Consider the following 24,391-nt stretch of genomic DNA (forward strand, 5'->3'; position numbering starts at 1 on the left):
AAAATTTGGTATGCTGAGGTTGACCCAATTTGGCACACAAATATTTCTATAAAAAAATCTTGAAGGAAAGATCCAATTAGCTCCACAGCACATAAAATCTTGAAATTGAGCTGAGCTCTAAATTAATAAGATTTGCAGTTGAATTGAAGCAGAAAAAAAATCCCACAGAAGCATAAACCTATGATCTATTTTCATGGATTTATTCATAAAGGGCTAATGTAACAAGCTGTGCTCCTTTTGAAGCACATAATAAAGAGGGTTAACTTCAGATTACTGTATTACAATCTTGTTGCTCCTGTCAACAATTGAATACTGATCAAGGAGACTTATTTTTCAAATTTTTTTGCACGCATGGTGGTTGTTGCTGGTTCCATGCTTAGATGGAGGAGGTTGCTGTGCCTGAGTCTGATTCTTCTTCAACTCGTCTCCAGCCACAAGGAAGAACGCAGTGTGCCTAAAAAAGTTCATCATTTTGAGCTTGGACTCGGCATCAATGTCAGAACTGGTGTCCAATGCTTGCTGCATATGATGCAGCCACCTCTCTGCCGCTTCGTGCGTGACGGGAAATGGACGGTGACGTGCAATCAGAGCCGGATGGCCTGCCAAGTTCCAATTAGACAGTAAGGACTCGATCCATCAGTAATTAAACCCTATAATAACCGCATTGTACTAAATTGCAACAGATTATATTGGACTGGACTATAATGTGCAAGACTTAGATATTATTTGGTTTGACAGCAACCTCACATGGCATTATTGGTGGTACGAGTTCACTCAAATTATATCGCGTACTGCTAAAAATGCTAGACTCCACTATACATGTAACTATTTATATATGTTTGGTGTTACCGTCTCACATAATAATATATATATTTTTAGTATAATTGGTTCAATATGATCCAATTTAGTATAATTTGATTAAAAATAAACCAATTTCCTATCCAATTCAATATGGTCATGGTGTACCAAACTAACAAGACCAAAAGCCTCTGCCTTTTCTGAAGAACTTGAACTGGAAATATAAAATAAAATAAAATAACCAAAGAAGGGCCACATACATACCTCTTCTCTGAGAGTAGAGATTGGGGCCTCCCATTCTCTGCACGAAAAACTCGTACTGGTTTTGGATTGCGTCTTCCTTCTTGGAACTGGCGAAAATTGATCGAAACCATTCTTGTTCGTCGTCGTAAACCCTGACGATCAAGCGCTCAATTGTAAATTCACCACCAATCAAAATCCAATTCAATTTCAATCAATTAAAAACAATGGAGGCATAATGATTGATGAAGACGAAGGAATGAACCTGTTGTAGAAATTGGTGGAGAGGTTGACGAAGGCCTGGAGCCCTAGTTTCTCGAACAGGTTCGACTCGTCGATGGCGAACGCGTCCGCCGAGTCAACTCCGCTCCACTCGGCGGCCTTGGCTTGCAGGCTCTGCATTTTCTTTTTGGTTGCTCTTGCTCTTCCTCCTGTGTTCTGTAGCGCAAGTGTATGAAGTCTGAAAGAAGTGTATTTGTATACATATATAGGGGCGCGTGCTGACCGCGTGGATTGCAAGCTTGCTTTTTTCCTTGGAATTTGATTTGATGACCAATGGAAGTGGAGAGAGGCTCGAAACTGTGGGCTATGGTGGATTTGCTGGTCCCCGTTTTCTTTTTATTTCATTCTTTTTTATGAGCAATGACACTATGAGCTAATCATGTTGATAGAGCATCTCCAATGGAGAGTGGTATAATGAGGTGTATGTTAAATATACATTATTTATAATTGGAATCATTTTTAATAGAGAGGTGTAAATAATTGTAAATTTGCATCACAATTGTAAGATGCAAATTTAGATGCACATGTGTATCTTTTTTTACATCCTTTACAAATAGGGCCTACAAGAGAAAAAATAAAAAAGGATGGACAAAAGTGAGCAAATTCAATTATACATCTTTAGATATACATCTTCTCTATAAGAGCAAAAATCATATTTACAACCCCTAGAATAATAAAAGAGATGTAAAAGTGACTTTACACCCTCGAAAATACACCGGATGCTCTTACCATTTGCAAAAATATCATTGTTCTATCAAATAATAATGAATTAAATAGTGATAAATCAATTAAAATAAATTTAAATTGGGCTTGAAGCTTTAGTTAGATGGGCCTAGATTGGGCTTAGACCACTAATAGCAAAGAAAAATGGCGGCACACCGTTTTTTCTACCTTAAACCGTTTACAACCGCCATGCGTTTTTTCACAGTATCGTGCAATCTCCACCGTCGGGTTCAAATCAAATAGGCGCAGACTGTAACTTAAATAACAAACTTTAACAAACCCTAATCTCTTCCGTCCGACGGTACGGTGCATGGTGCTAATCTGTGTGCGTTTCTTTCTTTCTTTCTCAGAGATCCTCTCTACGGTGCTTGAGGAGCTCTCTCTCTGACAAATCAACCGAAGCTTGGCTCAGAAGCCCTAAATTTCCCAATTTTTTGTAGAATTTTGGTTGCAGACGGTGGACCGATTGCTTGAAATGGTGACGACGGTGGGAGTAGAGACTAGGATGGAGAACTCGCAAAATCGAATCAGGAAACGGCCCCGTTCGGCGTGGGACGTCGGCCCATCTCAATCTGAACCAGAGGTTGGTTTCGGTTCTTGAAATTTTAGGGTTAGGGTTTCCAGTGAGGAAGGGAACGGGTTCGAAACGACAAGCTTAAGGCTTTTTTTAGGGGTTTGCAGAGATAGAGGTAATCAGACAGGGCTGAAAAGGGTTGATGGATGCATGTTGTTTTGTAGGCGCAACGGGCCATGGTGGCATATAATGAAGGGATTGGAAGGCGTGGATCGCCTCCGAAACGAGACGATGATCGGGAAGGACATTATGTTTACAATCTTGGCGAGAATCTCACTCCAAGATGTGAGCTTTTCAGAGAGTCTTTTGCATATTTGTCTTTGCTAATGTGTTTGTGTAGGTTAATGTTGTGGATTTGTTCAAAGATATTGACTTGGTTAATGATATTGATTTGGCAGATAAAATACTTAAGAAGATGGGTGAAGGTTAGATGTCAAGTGTCCTGCTGTCTACAAGATTTTATATTTTTCTCATTCTGCTTGAGTCATTCAGCATATTGCTAGTGCTGTAGGCACATTTGGCCGAGTTTTGGAATGTTGGGACCGTCAAGCACGAGAGTATGTGGCAATCAAGGTAGTTCGGAGCATACGAAAATACCGGGAGGCAGCAATGATTGAGGTTGATGTGCTTCAGCAGCTTGCTAAGCATGATAAGGGCATCTCATGGTACATGTCTTCTGGGTTTCAGCTGATAGAATTGTTGGTTCATCACCGTGATGTGGTCTAACTTCCTGTATGTTAATGCATTGCTGCAGCTGTGTGCAGATTCACAATTGGTTTGACTACCGCAATCACATATGCATAGTAAGTATCCAATTAAGTTCCTTCATGCAACTCTTGTACTCGTCTAATATTTTTTTTTAGTTGAATATGACAGTATTGGTTATTGATTAATTCACTGTTTTCTGCTGATGATGTGGCACTGCCTGAAAATAGATATTACCCTGCCTGCTTTTTTATCTTTTCATCAAGTAGTTTAGATGATTGATTCCCATATGTATGTAATAACGATAGAGCTTTCAAATTGAGTTACAGTTTGATATTAGTCTGTCCAAGGACTTTATTCATAGAACTGGGAACTAAACAGAAACCTTCCTTTGGATGCATTTAATGGTTTTATCAGGTGTTTGAGAAGCTTGGACCAAGCTTATTTGATTTTCTAAAGAGAAATAAATACTGCCCATTCCCTGTGGATCTTGTTCGGGAATTTGGACGACAGCTTTTGGAATCTGTAGCATGTGTGTGGATAGTTCTTAGTCTCATTCTCTTTCTTATTTTTATTCTAACCAGTCACCCAAATCTCTCTCTTGGCCTGCTTTCTTTGTCCAGGGCTGTAACAGGGTGTTATAATTGAGTCCTTTTGTTTAACTTGTTTTTCTTCTTTTTTTCTTTATTATATCCAACAGATATGCATGACTTACGCTTAATCCATACTGACCTGAAGCCAGAAAATATTCTTCTTGTGTCCTCTGAATATGTAAAGCTTCCTCGTACTAAGGTATCTTGGACTTTTACAATTCAAAGTTTATGACATGTTTCATATTTGGGAGAGACTCAATTAATGAAAAAGTGCTTGAAAATGGTACAGAGGTTTTCTTCAGATGAAACGCATTACAGGTGCTTGCCCAAGTCTAGTGCCATTAAGCTGATTGATTTTGGTAGTACTGTGTTTGATAATCAGATTCATAGCTCCATTGTTTCTACCAGGCATTACAGAGCCCCTGAGATTATTCTAGGTAACTAATTACAGTGTTAGCAAGCCAAAATTTGTTGTATAATTTCTTTGTATTTATTTATCTTTTGTTCCGACTGAAACCACACAAAACAATATGGCGATTAACAAAGACTATCTAATTGGTGATCAGAGAAGCAAGTGCTTGAGGCTGGCATACCTAACAACAATTTCATTTTAAAGGGAATGTTCAACATAGTCATAGAAGGTCCAATAAGGACAACATAGTCATAGAAGGTCCAATAAGGACAACATAGTGGTGCTTTAGTCCCCATATTTTGATGTTGGGATCCCCCAATATGGTCAATTAGGATACATTACATGGTGGCAGTGATGGTAACCATTTAGCAACCTAATTAGGCCATATTACACTAATGACATTGAGGGTGGACCTGTTAACAATCTATATTAGGGTTTTCCTCATTAATGAGACTTATCCATTTTTTTATCTTGATTTGTAACATAGACTATTCGAATTATCTTTTGCCCTGTTCTCTTTGCTTGGTCTGTTTGAGTTTGGCAACATTGTCAACATCTTCATCTTGAACCTGTCTGTCTCTCGTTTTTTGTTTGTTGGTTTGTAAAGATTTTAGCTGTTATTTGTAGTTTTGGGTGCCTTTTTTGACAGTAAATTTTGAAATTATTTCTCATATTTATATAGTTGGCCTTTTATATCTTGTTCATATCCCCACTTCTCAACCTTACTTGGTTGTACTTTATTTTCTACGTCATTTCAGTTTCCTATGAAAGTAAAGAAAGAATCACCAAATATGTATTAATAATATTTGGTTACAATGGCCAAACGATATCTTGCCTGCATCTCAGATAATGACCACTAATAACACCTATCATGTTCTCATCCTTGGGGTATGTGTATTTTGCAGGTCTAGGATGGAGTTATCCTTGTGATCTGTGGAGTATAGGCTGCATTCTTGTTGAACTTTGCGCGGTTAGTTCCACATTTCTTTATCCTGGTTGGAATATGGATCATCTGGTCAGGAATTTTTAAGATGTGGAATTTTGTCAGGGCAACGCATTATTTCAGACACATGAGAACTTGGAGCATTTGGCAATGATGGAGAGGGTATTGGGACCTCTGCCGCAGCAAATGACTCGAAGAGCCAAGTATGTAGTGAAATTTACTGACTCTGGTTATTTTATCCAGACAATTTTTGGTTGAATGAGTTGATTTGTATTGCATATAGAGCACCCTTTTTGATCATTTCATGAAAGTATCATGTTTTTCTCCCCTCAGAGATTGAACGATACATATTCATTTCCGACTTCAAAATTTTCTTAGATCTTACAATGTTATGAGTTTTCACATATCAACTTTTTACCCATGTGCAGCAATGATGCTGAAAAGTATTTTAGGCGGGGTGCACGACTAAATTGGCCTCTAGGAGCAGTTTCAAGGGAGAGTATTAGAGCTGTGAAGAAGCTTGATTGTTTAAAGGTTTTACCTTTTTCCTTTTCTCGGTCTTTTTGGTTCTCGAAAGTTTTTACATGATTTGGCATCTTGTAAAATCTCTTGATTTGTTATTTGATATGATGACATCGCTGTTGTATCCAGGATCTGATATCACGACATGTAGGGTCCTCGAAAGCCAGTTCGTCTCTGACTGATTTGTTATATGGTTTGCTGAAATATGATCCGTCTGAACGTCTCACGGCTCGACAGGCCCTTGATCACCCCTTCTTTAAGATTCCAACCTGAGTAACCGCACCATGAAAAATTTAATTGGGTCCACCATGCTAGTAGTATTCTGAAGAAGACAAGCTAGCTCTTCCAAAATTGAAGATAGATTGAGAGGAGGGAGAGAGCTCAAGCAGTGAGTCAAGCTTCACTTGTATATGTACAGATACTATAGTGGCTTTTTTTTTAATGAAATGTTCGAGTTTTTTCCTCCCCTATTTAGATTACATTGGCGATTAAAAAAAGGGAGATTCACTATTATACCCAATATGGGGGTCAAAATTATAAAAATACCCTATATAAAATGGACTTTAGAAACACACTCAAAGTCCATTTACAACATAACAAAAAAGCTTTTAACTTCTTATAAATTACAATACTGCCATCAATTTCTTAAAACAAGCCTAACTCTAAAATCTCATAAAAATACCCAAAGCACTCAATAGGGCATCAAGGTAATTTAATAATCAATATTAAATTCTATAAGGCTAGCTATCATTTTTTGGGTTTTTTTTGGGTTTATTTATAGGAATTCAATTGTGTAGGGTTTATTTATAATATTAGTGCTAGAAATGGGTATATCACTAAATATCTCTTAAATCTTAAAAAAATGCAGAGTTTTCATGACCCGGTATAAAGTTAGTTGATTTTTCGTACTTTTTAACTCTACACAATAGACGTCCGGAAGTTTTGAACTTTTCAGGTGTAACAAAGGCTTGAATTGCAGAGTCCTATTTGGTTTTTCAATAGTCAGAGTAAAGAGTTCCCATTCATCATTTCCTCCGTTTTACCTTCAAATTACAGTTGATCCGTCGGATTGAAACCTCCATTAGATTCGCCAACTAAGGACGAGATTACCGTCCGATCATTTTGTAATATTATCTGAAGCAGTCTGTGAGGAAAACACCTAAACCAATTACTGCTCAAAAGAGATTGGACAAAGTTGAATTTTAAATTTGGCTTATAGAAGTGCAACATGTCGCTGAACATCACCAATAATCTCCACAAGAACACAATCCGCTCTCAAACTTATGAAACCTATTTGCATCTCTCACCAGGAACACCACCTTTAAAACCTTTGACAAGCCTTTAATAAACGCATGGCAATCTCCACATACTCTCAAGTTCTTGAAAATTCGAATTGTCTTGTGCCCCTTCTCCACCTCACCACATACCAGTGCCAACCCAATTGCCAACTTCTCACTATGAACTCTCAAGCTCTCCTCCTTTGACTCTTCTTCCACATCATGCAATGCAAACCTCACTCCATGAACATAACCAATCTCAGATTTTATTCTCTGTTCCATTTCCTTCAACTTTTGATGAATCTTTTCTGTAAGTGGATGTGTCTCGTCCTTGTTGTAGAAAAAGTGGACCTCCTTATCGATCTCTACCCAACTGCGTCCCGCCTCTTTCTTTAACCCCTTCATCTTGAACAGTTTTCTTAATCTCTCACACTCCTTCCAGTAGCCAGCCTCAGCGTAGATGTTTGACAACATCACATAGTTGACAGGGTTATCGCCATCCAATCTCAAAAGTGTCTCTCCTACTTCTCTCCCTATTTCCAAGTCTCCATGTACTTTACAAGCACTTAGTAAAGTTTGCCATATTCCAACATTTGGTTTTAAGGGCATGCTGTCAATCAAATTCTTAGCTTCTTTTAAGCGTCCAGCTCGGCCAAGGAGATCAACCATGCAAGCATAATGTTCTACATTTCGTTTAATCCGTCTGTCATGGCACAATCTTGAGAAGTACTCTTGGCATTCTTCAACGAGTCCAGAATGGCTGCAGGCTGAGAGCACGGCTAAGTAAGTCACCCCGTCGGGTTCTATGTCTTCTGATTGCATTTGGTGGAAAAGACGTATGGATTTCCTTCCAAGACCATGCTTTCCATATCCAGTGATCATAATTGTCCAAGAAATGACATTCCTCACAGGAGTTTCATTAAATAATTTTTCTGCCTCATCTGTTAATCCGCACTTGAGATACATATCCAGAATTGAATTAGTTACTGATATGTCTAAACCAGATGGAATTTTAATGGTGAAAGCATGCATTTGCTTACCTTGTTCCACTAGAGCAAAATCAGCAAACACACCCATAAGACTTGAGAGAACAAACCCATCTACTTGATGGTGTATACTAACCCTGAGCTGCCTAAACAAGTCCATGGCCTGTAGTAAATTGCATTCTTGGGCATAACCCAGAATCAGGGCACTCCAGGATACTAGATTCTTCTGTTCGATTTGGTCGAATATTCTCTGAGCTTCAGTCAAGTGGCTGCATTTTACATACAGATCAACAAGAGCACCCGCAATCATGGTCCGAACTGAACACAAGAATCCTCTTGTGATTACGGAGGAATGTATTTGGCTTCCTTGCCGAATTGCTCCAAGACCACTACAAGCCTTCAGTGTGCTTGTAATTGTATACTCGTCAGGGACTTCTCCCATCCCTTGCATTTGCCTGAACAAAAGCAAAGCTCTCTCCCCATTTCCTTCGAGTGTGTATCCGGCTATCATCGCATTCCAAGTAATAAGGTTCTTAACTGGCATAACGTTGAACATCCGGGCAGCTTCACTAACTCTTCCACATTTCGTGTACATGTCAAGGATAGAATTGCTCACCACCGTTACCCATTCAAAACCAGATTTAGTGCACATATTGTGAATCTGCATTCCATTCTCAGCAATGCCCACAAAACCAGACGCCTTTAGATTAATTGAAAAAGTGAACTCGTTCGGCTTAATTTCTGAAAGTCCCATTTTACTAAAAAGAGACAGTGACCCTTTGGCATTACTGTTCTGTAAGTAGCCGCACATTAAAGCTGTCCAAGAAACCACATTTCTTTCAGGCATTCTATCAAACACAGCACAGGCCATGCCCGTTCTACCACATTTACCATACATATCTATAAGATCATTGCTTAACATCAAATCAAACCCAAGTCCCATTTTCATTACTGTCCCATGAGCTTGCATTCCCTGATCAAGTAGCAAATTCTTCGAACAGTTCCTCAGGAGATTCGCCAACCTCTGCCTCTCATTCATCCTTGCAACTTTCTCTTTTCCCAAAAAAACCCTGTTCTACAAAGTCATGGCAACGAGAATCAGCGCCGTAAGTGTCAGAGAATTGGAAGATTTCTTCGTACCCACGTTGCTAAATTGTAAAAACACTTCCGGGTTGAAGAAAATTCACGCTCAAATTGTGAAGTTCTCGTTATCACAAAGCAATTTCTTGGTCACAAAAATGGTGGATGTTTGTGACAACAGTGGGAATTTAGGCTACGCCCGTTTGCTATTCAAACAAGTTCTTGAGCCAAACGTGTTTTTGTTCAATGCGATTATCAGAGCTTACACGCATCATCAAATGTATGATTTAGCAGTCACTTTGTATAAGCAAATGCCGAGATACTCACAAGCTGAGAACCCCATTTTTCCTGACAAATTCACGTTCCCGTTTATAATAAAATCTTGTGCAGGGCTATTTTGTGAAGGTTTGGGGACGCAAATTCATGCCCAAGTATGTAAATTTGGCCCAAAGTCCCATTTGCTGATAGAAAATGCACTGCTAGATTTATATACCAAGTGTGAGAACTTAACAGATGCACACAAAGTGTTTGATGGTATGACTGAAATGGATGTGGTTTCTTGGAATAGTCTCCTTTCTGGGTATGCTAGATTGGGGCAGATGAGAAAGGCCAGAGGAGTGTTTGAGGAAATCCCTAACAAGACTATTGTGTCTTGGACAACAATGATTTCAGGGTACACCAGAATCGGGTGCTACGCCGAAGCTTTGGACATTTTTCGGCAAATGCAAGTGTTGGGTATTGAAGCTGATGAGATCAGTATTGTTTCTGTTCTGCCGGCATGCGCGCAGCTTGGAGCTCTTGTGGTTGGGAAATGGATTCACATGTACTCAGATAAGAAAAGGCTATTGCAGTCTACTTGTGTTTGCAATGCCCTGATTGAAATGTATGTGAAATGTGGTTGCATTGATCAAGCTTGGCAGTTGTTTGATAAGATGTTGGAGAGGGATGTGATTTCTTGGAGTACCATGATTGCAGGGCTGGCGAATCACGGTAAAGCTCGCGAAGCAATCAAACTCTTTCAAGGCATGCAGCGAGCAAAGGTTAAACCTAATGGCATTACATTTCTTGGTCTTTTATCAGCCTGCACCCATGCTGGCTTATGGAATGAGGGAGTTAAGTACTTTGATTCTATGAGAAAAGACTATAACATAGAGCCGGAAATTGAGCATTATGGTTGTTTAGTTGATCTTCTTGGACGTGCTGGGCACCTTGACCAGGCTTTTGACAGAGTAAAGAAGATGCCAATGAAGCCAGAGTCAAAGATTTGGGGTTCTCTTTTAAGCTCTTGCAGGACTCATTGCAATCTTGAGATTGCCATTACTGCCATGGAGCACCTTTCAGTGCTTGAACCAGATGATGCAGGGAACTATGTTTTACTTTCCAACATATATGCAGACCTGGGGAAGTGGGAAGATGTGTCAAGGATGAGGAAACTCATAAGAAGTAAGAGCATGAAGAGAACCCCAGGTTGCAGTTTGACTGAGGTTAACAATGTGGTTATGGAGTTTGTATCAGGCGACGATTCGAAACCATTTGCAAAAGACATATTTTCCATGCTAGAGCTTCTCGTTTTACAGCACAACATACCAGATGATAAGATAGAAGCCATTCCTGAGGATTGCAGTCACTTTGTGTGTTAAAATCAAGATATGCTCCAGCTCAGAAACGCCCATAACCCAAAACTGTGAGTAATCGCTTCATTGTATTAAAAGAAATCTAAATTGGTGTATTCAAAACTGGTTTTCCTCAAGTTGCAACCCGTTGCATTCAATTAACAGTTTTACCTGAATTGTATAACTTGACCAAAATGTTGGTTCTTTTTTTTCTTTGTTCTTTTTTTTGTAGATTTGGCAGACAAACGGCTGAGGAAAATGGTGAGAATTTCTGTCAAGATGAGCAGGAAGAATATGAAGATTATTGTAGCCAGTCATGTACACATGTACAGAAAAAGGTACTTGCTATTTTTTTAAAAATCATTTTTGTTATCCCAAAGGAATATTAACATATAGAAAATGCTGCTCAAGCAGCAGTTAAGTTGCATAATGTAAGTTGAGGTGAAAAGATTTCATTGTCTCCAATTACAGCTTTCCAACCAATACAAAACCAGAAGGGCAAGTTCACTGATATAAGCTGACATGCCAAAAATACAACATGCAAATTCTAGCTCAACTGCTGTGCAAAAGAGAGGCCGCATACAACAATTATTGCATACACAGCACAGTCCATGAACAGAGCATCAAGTACCTTCTTCATCACCAAGCCTGCCTGTAAAGTCCTGCCTAACCGATCAGCCCATTCATATCCGTCAACTGGCATATTAAGCTCACCAAGTCTGCCAGCCATTCCAGAGAGTCTTCGTCTACCGCTCTCGACAATTCGCACAAGCACAAGTGTTACATTGGTCACCAAAACTAGATAGAGAGGCCTAAAACCCAAAAGAGTCTTCACCATTTTACTCCCAAGTAAAGGAAAACCCAGATGGGCTAAAACCACCAACAAGGCTACTGCCACTGAAATGTAAATGCGGGTCCTTTCTGTTGCTTCAATGGCATCACTTATTCCAGTCCAAGTGACAAGTCTAGGTTTTTGAAATGGTGTTAATGTTGGTAAAGATGATGGTGATGGTCTTTCAACCGTTGATGATGAGGACACAAGTGGTTGGGTTTGTGAATCAGTGGCTCCAAAGACTTCTTCAGTATTTGTGTCACATTGCAAATCAAACCCCTTTTCCTCAATCTCAGGGGTGACCACTGCAGACCCACCACACCATTAGCAACAGGAACAACTAAAGATGAAGACTTTATGCAGAGACAGAGAGAGATAGAGTGAAAGATTGGTACCTGGGATTTGATCTGAGACATGGATTTGGGGCTCCTGATCATGGGAAATCAACGGGTGCGATGGTGGGTCTGTATCTTCACGGTGCGTTGCTGGGTCTGTTGATGAAGAAGAGGAGGATGGTAGGGTTTGGATCCGACCCGTGATTAGGGCTAGGCGGTCGGATCCTCGCTCCATTATCTTCCTCCTTCGGGCTTCTCTGCTGTTTGTGGCCATATTTCCTTCCTTCAATCAAATCGATAAATGCTTCGTCTTTTGCTTCTTCTCAGTCGGCAAAGGCTGATATCAGCTCAGTTTTTGGGTCGGTGCGGTTTCGAATCCGATAAGTTGTTAAATTCCAACTTCATCACCTCGTGTCTTTTTTATTTTATTTAAAGAAAATTATATCTTCCAATTATTTTTATTTTTATTTTAAAAAAATATCTTCAAATTTTAGAAAAGAGAATTCACATCCTCTTAAGTTCATATAAGTTCATAGAAAAGTAAGAAATAGGCTTTTCTTTTTCATTGATAAGTAAATTTAGCGTACCAACTTGAAAGTAATGGATGATGGTTGGTAACCAAAAGTGCAGTATTTTTTCTTATTCTTTCTTTCTCTTTGTTTTCTTGCGAGTGTTTAAGCCGCGAATCTTTTTTAAAATTAAGTTTTTATTCCTGACTCATTTTGAATTTCGGATGGTTTCATCCTATCCTTTATACACTCTTACGATGTTTTTAATAAAGCATCTTTCCCCAAAAAAAAATAAAATAGCATGAATGAGAATTGCTTCTTTGACCAAAAAAAAAAGACTTGCTTCTTTGTAAATAATGAATGGGTAAACACGAATATCCACAAGTCTGATGATAAATCCATGTATCAAGAGAAAGATTGATAATAGAAGTGTAGCGTGAAAAACATGTATAGTTCAATAAAATTAGTAAATCAATGATTTCAAAAACCAGACAACCCTTGTCAAGAGTACTTTGGCAGTTGCAAACTGACACACACAAAAAATCCAATACAATTCCAAGTTAATCAATCCACTGGTCGACGCTGAAAGTCATAGGGATGGTGCAATGCGTCTGTAAACCGCTCGGAAAGTCTGTCCCCCATTTCTGTCAACCTTCTGTCCTTCCTCTGTTGCAGAACTCAATAGCTTCGTAACTGGATCAGCTTTGAGCTCTTCATCTGTGAGAGCTTCAAACATAGGATGATTCTCCAAGCAAGCCTTCATCCAGTCGCCAAGTTCTTCAACATCTGTAATTGTGTATATAATCCCACCAACTTCTAGAACATAAGCATACTCATCCAGTAAGAATGGACTGATGACCCTACGCCGATGGTTTTTCTCTTTGAAGTGAGGATCCGGGAACAGGAAAAACATCTTCGAAAGCTGTCCTTTCTCAAAGTAATTTGGAATGTATTTCATGGAATTAGTCCGAACCACTGAGATATTTTGGTATTGGCCAGGATTTGTCACCCTTAAAGCCAAGATCCTTTCCTTGACATACTCTGTCACCTTATCTCTAAGCTCCATTCCGATCATCAGCGTCTCGGGGAAAAGGGTTGAAAGACTTATCAGCAGTCCCCCAAAACCACAACCAATATCTGCAAACTGGATCTTTTTACCGTTGTCCACTTGATCAGATGAGGGGAAGTGTTGCGGGTAATGAAGAGAATAATCCACATGACCTGGGGAGATGGGTACTGGAAAGTGGGAGTCACTCAGAGGGTTGCTGTGTGCTCTTGCTCGGTAGAAACGCTTCCGAGGCAGGCCAGTTGACTTGCTAAACGTTGGGTTTGCTTCCTTTTCCGACATGACTTTTTCAGCTAGCTGCAGAATAGTAACAATCAGGATAGCACGCTCAATACGAAGGGAACAAAAAATGCAAAAACAGCAAATACTTTCAAGGTGCATCATGTTTGAATGCAATACTATCTGAGTTAGTCACTCTTGGTAGCAGACTGTGCAATGGGTGGGTGAATAAGAACAAAGACAGAATCAACGATGCTTCTAACTAAAAGGCTCTCAAATTTTTCAGTATCAATGCCTGCAATACCATTAACCAAATCTCCATTCCCTAGCAGTCACTAGTAAATATCACCAATAGTCTTCACAAGAGCACAAGCCATCCTCAAACTATCTATCACCAGAAATACTACCTTTAAAACCTTTGACAAGCCTTTAATAAACGCATGGCAGTCCCCCACGTACTCTCAAGTTCTTGAAAATTCGAATTGCCTTATTCCCCTTCTCCATCTCACCACAGACCATGCCAACCCAATTGCCAACTTACCAATATAAACTCTCAAACTTTTCTTTCACGTCATTCAGTACCTCACCTCACCCAACGAACATAACCCATCTCAGATTTTATTATCTTTTCAATTTCCTTGAATACTTGATGAATCTTTTCTGTAAGTTGGTGTCTCTAATCTCTATTGTAGAAAAGTAAGACCTCATAATCAGTCGATACCCAACCTCTTTCTTTAACCCCTTCATCTCAAACAATATTCTTATTCTCTCACACTCTTTTTATGGAATAGACACATTCCTTCTCTTCTTTTCCAAAATCACTTAAATGAGGCATTATTACAAACACATGGAGAGCAAATCTAATAGCCCTGAATTTTAACAGAGACGAAAGAAGATGAAGTCTAGCACAGTATTACAAGTGAAAAAGGAAATAATAGTAAAGCTTTTGCATGTTTAGAACAAAATTATACTACATCAATAGGCCTAGTTAAGACGAAGCATAGAATGGCCGTAATTCACAACAAAGGCAAAAAGAGAACAAAGGTTCAAGCGAAGGGCCACATACCTCGGTACTCTAATGGAGCTGAAAACCTAACAAGATTCTGAAGCCTTTTCAGATATGGAGGCAAAGTTAGCACTCGCACTAAATGTTGGGGGCTGGCTGAGAGGGAAAGTACCGAGCGACTGGAATTTTTGTCACAGAGCCACACAGTTCAGAGTCGAAGTGAAGCGGAAAAGAGAGTTCAAGCTTGAGAGATCGTTCAGGTTTGGGCCATGTCGTTTGTTGTTTGGCACAAATTCGGCCCATTTTGTCATGGAAACTATTCCCTAACCCACTATGTTAGAAGCAAAAGTCCCATTAGGCCCACGACTCAAAGGCCCAATGACCAACTATTTGGATAAGACATTTTTTTTTTTTTAAAGTACAAACGATTGGAGGAGGGGGTTTTACACAAATATTCATTGAGTGCCTGGGTTTCGAACCTCTACCCACATGGGTGAATGTGGAAGAACTTAGCCAACTTGATAAGAAATTTGTTAAAACAACAATCCAAACTACAAATTCCATAATGCAAAAAGCTCACACCCAAATTCCTATAGCTGAATTGAGAATGATGCATGTTGATGGCTTGTTGCTATGATCCCATACTCTAGAGAGTCTTAGCATTAAGTGTAATCAACTTCAATATAGTCATTCTAGTCCAATAGAATTAAGTATAATCTACTTCAATCCAATACGGTTCACCAACTAAGTTATAAGTTTATTATTTTTTTAAGAATATTTTCTATTGAGAAAAGTGATAGTATATTAAATTTACACACATTATACAGATACTATGACTCAAACTCATGATTTTTCCTGGAGGACGAGTAATTGCTCCAATTTCCAAACTACTATACTAGTGGGTCCTTTGCAACTGAGTTCTAAGATAGTTAGACATAATCTCAGCACTCAATGAAAATATAAGGCAAACGTGTCCATGCCTTGTGCTTCTCTCTAGAGCTAGCTAGCCGTGGAAGTACAAAGTCTTGGATAGAAAACCTATGCATGGCTCTAGCTTCTGACTAAGCTCTAAGGTATAAGTTCTTAAGTTCTAACCTAACTTAGCTAAGAATAGATAATAATTAATATATTGGAAAGGCCACTTGTGCAGATTTTTTGAACAAATGCTAACAAAATACTATTAACTTAATTACGTACTTATCGAGTTAATTAAGCACATGATTTCGTACGAGTATTACGCCACAAAGCACCAGAATATATATGTAGATTTTGCATATAAAACATTGGCTAGCTAGTTAGCTTCATGAAATCTGTACGTACAACTACTCTTGGAAATTTTGTTGCACTCCTTTTGGGAACAATATCTATCTCACCCTTATGCTGTCTTCGTGATATCTTTCTTGCACCCTTCCACTCCCAACAACTAATTAGATCTTTTTTCTGCAATAAATTATTTGAAAGTTTTGCTTAATCATTTGTGCACTACGGGGAAGGATGTAACCCATGTGTGAGATCAAACAGCAGCCTGGTATTTTATTTTGAAGTGCTTGACAAGTAGCATATGTCAAGAATGAATGTGAGACTGGTTTAGGGTTCTTCAATGATTCTAGTGTCTTTTTTAAAATAAACCTGTCAACTACTACTTTATACGCTATCGAAGTTGACAAAGTCATCCCGAAGTTTCAATTTTCAAAAGTTAATCGTTGAGCTGACGAATATGATCAAACACGTATTCTTTAATTATGCATCCATCAAACGACTCAAATTATAATTTTCTTCACGTTGTTCATACATGCACGCAAACGTAATAATTATTATATTTTCGGTATATAATATGACAATTGGTTACATAACAAGACGATTTCCAACATAGTACGTATGACTTATTCCATGAATAACAGATTAATCATCCTGCACCATCCCCAATCAACAAATTACACCGATAAATCAGTTCATAACAAAACCATAATCATTCTCCCCCATCCCCAATTAATAATACTATGATATTAATCGTGTGTGAATGTGGAGCTGAAACCCTAGTTATAATCTCCATGGAGGCTTGAAGATTTCAACGAAATTCATACCTTAAAACAGTTTTATAATCTTGAAGTGCATGACAGATGCTAGTACTCTTCTGTGCCAATTAACTGGTCTTGATAGCTACACTGACAAACGTCTAACAACTGCTTTGATCCAAATCATGGCTAATCTTCTTTGACACAAATTATTTAGTCACAAAATTGGGCAACCGAGAAGAGAGGTTGAATTTGAAAGTGTCCAAGTCACTGTTTTCCTTTGCAATCTGGAAAGTGCAACGTTAACTCGTCATCTGTAAGTATTTTAGTGATGAGGTTGGTTATGATTATGGAAAGATTGAGAGGTTTAGAAACAGAATTATTGAGCACTGCGACTTTATTATGAGATTTTTATTACAACACAGTATGTAGTAGCAATCCATCACAATCTCTCTATCTTTACTTGACAAACACTTCAAATATCAGATTGGTAGGGGTCTTGATCACTCTCACCTGTTCTTCCATGACCATCCAAAGCTTTACAGACAAGCTGCTAATTCGCAATTTAACGAAACTGCCAGGATGATGCGTGATTGACTGCATTGTTGGGCGGTATTGGAGAAGGAAATAAAATAAAAGAATTTCGTTTCTGTCTTCTAAATGATTGATCAAAAAGTACAAAAGCATTTAACATTTTCGTCTTTGCTTTCTCTCATTTTCCTTCCTGCCAAACAGTGTCGTCCTCAGATCTCTACGAATTTTTTCAGGCCTCCAGGAACATGTTGATTTTTCTATATTAAGCATTGAAGGGCATGAACTTGAGTCATTGAAGGGCAAGAATTATAATAGTCAATTCCCCTATACTGCATTAATTTTGGTTGAGCTTGAGGCATTAATTTTTCTTTGCCAAGTTTTTTGTATTAAAATGTATACGCAATTAATAAGAGATCTGATTTTCCCACTCCCTTTTGCTTTTTAATACTTTTAATCAATTTTGTTTTTTCTCTTTCTTATTCTATCCTTACTCTACATTAATTTCTTTTTTACTTTCACTTTATATTATTTCTTTTTCTTTACACTATTTTCTAACTTACACTCCATTTTCAGTATTAAAGGGAAAAAAAAACTTAATTTCTTACTCGATTAAAGGAAAAAAAATACAAAAAATAAAGTGCAAATTGGAAAATTAAGTGTAAAGAAAAAGAACTAATATAAAAGTGAAGTAAAAAGAAATCAATGTAGGGTAAGAGTAGAATAGGAAAAAGAAAGAACAAACTTGATTAAAAAGTATTAAAAAGTAAGAAAAAGTGTAAGTGGAGAAAAAAAGGAGTGGGGAAATCACATTCCATTAATAAGTGTTGCATTATATTTTGCTATTGACAAAATAAGGGTGAAAATTTTTTGGGGGTCGTACCATGAGACTGGGGTTCCTGTTCTCCAACACAACAACATTAACATACAAAATGTGAGTAATTAGATTCCTAATTATAATACATATATTTGCACAAAAGAGCCAAAACAAAAGGAACAAATTAAGGGGAAGGGAATCCAGGAGCTGTGTCAGATTTTTTCCCCAAACCCCATCCCCCCTCCTATTTTCCAGTATCCCTTCAAGCATGTGACTATCTTTAGGTCTTGTGCCAATTCAGTGTGCGAGCGGAAACCTCTTTTAAATGACAGGCCGTCACATCATTTGGTGAAGAATATGTTTAGTAAATAAATTGCACGAGCGTAGCAATATTCTTATGAGTAATGCTAGAAGTAGTATACAATGTGGTATGAAAAATGTGATAAGTCTAGTATTTTTCTATTTTTATTGAATTATAGTCGTTGTTGGGGGACCTGGCGAGGACATGGCATGCACCAATTGGAGAGAGGAATTTATGCTCAAATGGAAGAATATTGGACCTCTGTGTCTGAATATCTAGCTAGCACGATGGCTGCTTGTGTGTGAAACCAAACGGGGTTTACGTGAAGCAGTGAACATATATTTACTGTGTACAAAGCTTGGTCTCCCCCCGACTTTGTCTTATTTGCATGTAGCTAAAATATTATTTAATCTGTCATCTTTTTTGCTTCTTCTCACTATTATTAGCTACCTCTCTCCACTGCATATTCTTCTTCCCAAGCTTCGACCCAGTTATATAATTACACAAATAACCCTCCAATCTTCAGCTGTGTCCCCAAAAATTAAGATTTGTTGAAATTTCAAGTTCAAGGTTCAATTAATAATAATATAAAGTTAATTCATATATATATATATATATATATATATATATATTACCTAACAAAAGGGAAACCCAGCTTCAATATATAACTGTAGGATGCAAATATATTTTAATTGCAAGGACAATTTTGGCAATTCAGAGGTGCATGAGTGCAGGTGGGCAATCATGTAATAATCCCAAAACAAGGATTTCTTCCATGATCTTTCATATTATTAAAAGCCCTAAACCTGGACCCTTGTAGCTCAAGACCCATATTAGGTGAGAACTTCACCATCACACACACACACCCCCAATTACTTTTCTTCACCCTATAGCTACCGGAAGTTTAAATTCTAAATTTCTTGTGCATGGTGAGCAAGAAAAGCCTCACAACTATCTCTCTCTCACACATCTTCTTCATTGATCAGTGGTATTCCCTCATGCACATCCGATCTTGATATTAATTTATCAAAATATATTATGAAAAGTGTAAAAACTTAAAGTGTACAAAGAAGCTATCTAGCAACCTTTGTTTTTGGGGGGGTGGGGGGGTTCTTTTGGCCATAGCTAGGTACTTAGCATCTACAAGTTTTCGATATCGTCCCTCTAGGTTTATGTTGTTGAATATATAGTTAGACTTTTTTTTCCACCTTAGCAAGTCTTTAAGCAATTCAGTAAGATATTCTTGATTTGATTGATCTCATATCTTTGATCTTTGTGATATTTGCAGAAGCCAGACAAGTCAGAAGGGCAAAACCAAAAAAGGAAATTGAGATCTCCATATCATGACAGGAGAACAGAAGGAGGAATTGCCACCAGGGTTCAGATTTCATCCAACAGATGAAGAACTTATCACCTTCTATCTCATCAACAAGATAACTGATGCTACTTTTACTGGAAGGGCGATCGCAGATGTCGATCTCAACAAGTGCGAGCCATGGGAACTCCCTGGTAAATATATATACACATAGACAATTATAACTTATTTGTGAGCCCTAGCTTCATTTGTTTTCAATAATTCATATTGAAATTATTTTCTTTGTCTTTGCATGTATGGGAAATAGACGACCAATAAAGTTTAGATAAATATCACTAGACCGCAGCTAGCTGATAGATCTTGCTTAGTTTTCTCAACTCATTGATTTAATTTTTCTTTTGGTTATTACTTGGATTTCATGGATTGGCATCAAGTTTTTCTGAAATGAAACTCATGAGAACTTTTGCATAACATTTCTTGTGACATATAATAATATTAATTGATATTTTCCCATATATATATATATATATATATTCATAGGTAAATTTAGTAGCTTCTAGTCGAATGAATAATTTATGGTTTCTTGTTTGAATGAACTATGAATTATAGCAAAGGCGAAAATGGGAGAGAAGGAGTGGTACTTCTTCAGCCTTCGAGATCGTAAGTACCCAACAGGAGTGAGAACAAACCGAGCAACAAACACAGGTTACTGGAAGACGACAGGGAAAGACAAGGAGATCTTCAACAGTGTGACATCTGAGATGGTTGGGATGAAGAAGACACTTGTTTTCTACAGAGGCCGAGCTCCTAGAGGCGAGAAGTCCAATTGGGTCATGCATGAATATCGTGTTCATTCTAAATCCGCCTTCAGAACCTCTAAGGTACGTACCTAATTATATTCATTTCTATAATACATGGGATACTTGTATGAACATGTTGAGTTGAGTTGAGCACAAGTTACATATTTATATAATTTAAGAAAAGATAAAGGATTGAGAGCATGATTAATTCAATGCGAGATTTGTGAAACTTTGTCGACAGAGGACAGTCCGTACGTAGTCCATATATAATATATAATTTTGGGTTTTACAAAAGCTAGCTAGGAGTACTTGCAAGCAAATAATAATTAGATGACTGATTACCCTTACATTTGAGTTAATTAACGATTGTATTTGCAATAATACGGGAAACTTGGGAAATCACCTGCCGTGGTGAATGGTGATGGTGGGATAATATGAAACATGCAAAACCAATGCTGATAGTAGTAATATATATGGGAAAGAGAAGAAATCAAGAAACAAAAAAGAATTCATATTTCATGGAGATAAATGATAACTTGTATCGGACATTAATTTACAATATCAAATACATTGTCGATATATGTTTTCAAATTCAAGCAAATTAATGTGGTAAATAGTAGAGTATTCACACAAAATTGACCATATATATATCGACAATGTAGCACGTACAAATATATCGATATCTGGTACCAAATAGTATTTAGTAAAAGAATATTGATACCCTTCGTCTTTAAACTATGTCTTTCATTCTATATTATTATTCCATATAGATTTGATTGTGGATTGAATTAACTAAGTGTAAATGCTGTGTTTAACAGGATGAATGGGTGGTTTGCCGTGTCTTCCAGAAGAGCGCAGGCATAAAAAAGTATCCAGCAACCCAATCAAGAGCAGCCAATCCCTACAACCTAGAAATAGGTCCAAGTGTGGTGCCATCACCTATGATGCAGATAGGTGATCACCAATTCCCATATGGCAGAAATTACATGACAAGTGCTGAGCTGGCAGAGATTTCTAGGGTTTTAAGAAATGGCGGCAGCGGCGGTGGTGGATCATCAAATGGCACTATTAACGTACCAATCCAACCCCAATTCAACTACCCAAATCTTGGAGGAGGAGGAGGAGGGTTTACAATTTCTGGGTTAAATTTGAATCTTGGTGCGCCAGCCACCCAGCCCATGTTGAGGCCAATGCCACCACCACAACTACATCATCAAGGTCCTCCGGCTATGAACCCTCATCAGCAAGATGTTATGAGTAATGGGGCTAATAATAATTCTCTTGGTCCAGATCATCAAGCTGGATATGGTGCAGTAGATATGAACAACAACAATGCAAATGGGAATGGCAACAGGTTTATGAACATGGAGCATTGTGTGGATCTTGACACCTACTGGCCTCCCTATTAGGGTTTATGAAGAGAGTTATTATAATTAGTTCTAACTTCTAAGGGCGAGTTAGACCACAAACATAATTAATAAATAATTAATTATGATATTAATGTTAGTATAGAATAGCTAGCTACATATAAGGTACTCCTGAGAATCAGAGAAATTGTATTTCCTTTCAATCTGTTGACATTTAAATTAAGCACGCCTTAATTTGTTATTCATCTCTAATGGGGTGTCTTATGGGTTAAGTAAGTATATACCCAGAGCAACTAAGGCCATCTATCGTCTTTATGAATTAGAGTTTTAAGTTATAATTACTTCTCTCCTTCAGAAACATGTCTTGGTCTTTTTGCTTCTATATATCTTTTAAATTCATTTATTTCCATCCACAATATTTTTTTTTTAATACAAAGCGATAGTCTAAACTACTCACACACACAACTATGATGCCGTAGGGATATGAACCTAAGATCTCTGGCCTGCAAATCAAAGCCATTTTCCGCTGGGCTAGACCTCATTGACTCCATCCATCATTTTTTAGCTTAATATAAATGGTGGTTTTTGAGTTGATAATATTTATCAGTAAACTGAAAATGGAGTAATTACATATATAACCACTCCATCTTTGTTACTAATGGATCAACTTAGAAGTTTAAGAATTGATAAATACCACAAGTTAGGAGACGGCTAGTAAGCACAGGAAGGAAGTATATGAGTTTTTAATTATCTGACAAGGCGTTGGGGTGGTTGGCCACAAAGCAGCACCACGTGCACTGGAAAAACTTTAAGAACTCGGGAGAGTGAGAACGAAAATAAACTTACTCCATAGAATTTTATATAGTAAGTTTACTTTCATGGCTACATTGGAGAAGCTTTTCAATTCGTGAGAGAGTGAGAAAGGAATAAAACTTCTCAAAAAAGTCGCTTTTTTTATTAGTAAGTTCATTTTGTGTAGCAATGTCACCAGTTGGTCTCGGTTGGTCACTTGTAAAAACCCAATGCCATCATCATGCATCGACCATCGTGTAAGTCAATATGCCTATAGCTCGTGTAATAATAATATGGTTGAATGAAAAATTTTATATTTATGAATTTAGATTGTAGTTTTTATAAATAGATACATATGAATATTAGTGAATTAGAAATATCACAAGTATGTGAAGTCTAGGAAGTAAAACCCATTTATTTTTTTTGTTTTGGTATTAGAAGTAAAAACCCATTTGTCACATTAACTGTCGCTATAAGTTGATAATTGAAACATCATCAGCCAGATAATATTGCACTGTGGTCTGAAGTTGTGGTTTCTCTAACAATATAACACTGATGACATGTTTACTGATCCGTAATTGGATAAGGATGAATTAAATTGAGGATGAGTGGATTGAGATGAGTTACAATCCAAATTCTCATTAAAGTTGTTTACTAATCATATGAAATTGGAGTAGGGGTCAAAATTAGGAGTTGAATTCCTGATTTTATATGAGCCTTACTTGTATTTCCATTCCTCTATGTGAAGTAAATATAGGATTAATTCATAATTAAAATTTTAACTTCTTTTTTTAATTCCGATTACAGATTAATAAACATGTCATGATAATAAAAATGTCAAAGCCATCAAAGCAAGCTCAAATTGCCTCCTGGGCCACCACATACGTCACAAGGAGCTCACACAAGTTAACCTCCATTAACAGCACTCAACAGCCTTATTAACCATCCTTAAACACACAAATCTTTTGGCATCTAAAGTTTTGACCCGTGAGATACAATGAAAAACATGATTCTTTTTTAAAATATGAATTTTCAAATAATGATTTTAAGATTTAAAATTTTATTTGGTATTGAACTCCAAACTATTTTTAAGATCTAAACAAAATTGATATTAAAATCAGAAAATCAAAAACCCTAATCCCCAAATTAAAATTAACAAAAAAAAAAAAAAAAAAATGTGAGACAAAACCCTATCAATTTTGGGGGTGCACAACAACTCCAAATTGAACTCCCCAATGATGAACTTAATTCGGTGGTTTTAGCGATTATTGGTTCACAAATACAAACCTGATCGGTAAGGGGGAGAGGGAAAAAAAACTGTAAAAGCAAACTTTTTTTTTATTTTTAATAATTGTGGAGAGGGGGTTGTTTTTTAATTTCGATTTTTAAAAATATATCTACCAAACAGGTTTTTGAGTTTATAAACTTGAATCCAAGTCGGCAAGAATTCTATAGAATCTCCAAGTTGGCCTTAGCTTTCTGTGTAGACAGGCCAACAATACATCAAAGTTGTGGCTTACTTTGGGTCGCCGAACAGCCACCACGCAGGTGACTGTCTGTCCTTGGCATAATTATTTGGGATATTCTATTTCCCAAGTCAGAAAGTCACGGAGGTAAATATATGGCAAAAACAACGGGGTATGGGTTGTTGAGAAACATATATGCAGATTGCAGACCAAGTTCAACTCAAACCAATGACACACCTCTTGGCCATCTCACTAAATTATTGATTCCAGTC

The 24,391-nt window shown here is 37.6% G+C and overlaps 6 protein-coding genes across 9 annotated transcripts; 2 read left to right on the top strand and 4 right to left on the bottom strand.

Annotated features, from left to right (window-relative positions):
* Positions 1-167: 167 nt before the first annotated feature.
* LOC117624653 (two-on-two hemoglobin-3) lies at positions 168-1,514 on the bottom strand. Its single transcript, XM_034356071.1, has 3 exons — positions 1,304-1,514; positions 1,063-1,193; positions 168-599 (listed from the first exon to the last, which is right to left on the bottom strand). Exons 1-3 carry the CDS (start codon positions 1,438-1,440, stop codon positions 334-336), a joined length of 534 nt encoding a protein of 177 aa, XP_034211962.1. The 5' UTR covers positions 1,441-1,514; the 3' UTR covers positions 168-333.
* Positions 1,515-2,248: 734 nt separating this feature from the next.
* On the top strand, positions 2,249-6,266 carry LOC117615958 (serine/threonine-protein kinase AFC3). Of its 3 annotated transcripts, none has more exons than XM_034345146.1 (13): positions 2,249-2,344; positions 2,484-2,626; positions 2,782-2,902; positions 3,016-3,042; positions 3,129-3,282; positions 3,372-3,420; positions 3,740-3,854; positions 4,023-4,114; positions 4,205-4,352; positions 5,233-5,297; positions 5,376-5,473; positions 5,699-5,804; positions 5,922-6,266. In XM_034345146.1, the coding sequence occupies exons 2-13, from the start codon at positions 2,519-2,521 to the stop codon at positions 6,063-6,065; spliced, it is 1,227 nt and encodes a 408-aa protein (XP_034201037.1). In that variant the 5' UTR covers positions 2,249-2,344; positions 2,484-2,518; the 3' UTR covers positions 6,066-6,266. The 3 variants fall into 3 exon arrangements, with proteins under 3 accessions (XP_034201037.1, XP_034201038.1, XP_034201036.1); XM_034345145.1 differs by having other exon boundaries at positions 2,271-2,368; XM_034345147.1 differs by having other exon boundaries at positions 2,249-2,626; positions 5,394-5,473.
* Positions 6,267-6,977: 711 nt separating this feature from the next.
* LOC117615957 (putative pentatricopeptide repeat-containing protein At3g15130) lies at positions 6,978-9,137 on the bottom strand. Its single transcript, XM_034345144.1, has one exon. It carries the CDS (start codon positions 9,092-9,094, stop codon positions 7,034-7,036), a length of 2,061 nt encoding a protein of 686 aa, XP_034201035.1. The 5' UTR covers positions 9,095-9,137; the 3' UTR covers positions 6,978-7,033.
* On the top strand, positions 8,418-21,903 carry LOC117615956 (pentatricopeptide repeat-containing protein At2g20540-like). 2 transcript variants are annotated; one of them, XM_034345143.1, is made up of 4 exons: positions 9,086-10,703; positions 19,744-19,888; positions 20,304-20,575; positions 21,313-21,903. In XM_034345143.1, the coding sequence occupies exons 1-4, from the start codon at positions 9,141-9,143 to the stop codon at positions 21,901-21,903; spliced, it is 2,571 nt and encodes an 856-aa protein (XP_034201034.1). In that variant the 5' UTR covers positions 9,086-9,140. The 2 variants fall into 2 exon arrangements, 1 of the variants encoding a protein (XP_034201034.1); XR_004584084.1 differs by lacking the exons at positions 19,744-19,888; positions 20,304-20,575; positions 21,313-21,903 and adding exons at positions 10,981-11,086; positions 11,220-11,332 and having other exon boundaries at positions 8,418-10,819.
* LOC117615960 lies at positions 11,134-12,522 on the bottom strand. The gene is made up of 2 exons (XM_034345148.1): positions 11,976-12,522; positions 11,134-11,885 (listed from the first exon to the last, which is right to left on the bottom strand). Exons 1-2 carry the CDS (start codon positions 12,187-12,189, stop codon positions 11,296-11,298), a joined length of 804 nt encoding a protein of 267 aa, XP_034201039.1. The 5' UTR covers positions 12,190-12,522; the 3' UTR covers positions 11,134-11,295.
* Positions 12,800-14,977, bottom strand: LOC117615961 (tRNA (guanine-N(7)-)-methyltransferase). The gene is made up of 2 exons (XM_034345149.1): positions 14,776-14,977; positions 12,800-13,787 (listed from the first exon to the last, which is right to left on the bottom strand). The coding sequence occupies exon 2, from the start codon at positions 13,770-13,772 to the stop codon at positions 13,014-13,016; it is 759 nt and encodes a 252-aa protein (XP_034201040.1). The 5' UTR covers positions 13,773-13,787; positions 14,776-14,977; the 3' UTR covers positions 12,800-13,013.
* Positions 21,904-24,391: the final 2,488 nt, after the last annotated feature.

Source organism: Prunus dulcis, chromosome 1 (genome assembly GCF_902201215.1).
Source record: "Prunus dulcis chromosome 1, ALMONDv2, whole genome shotgun sequence".
Classification (NCBI taxonomy): Eukaryota; Viridiplantae; Streptophyta; class Magnoliopsida; order Rosales; family Rosaceae; genus Prunus; species Prunus dulcis.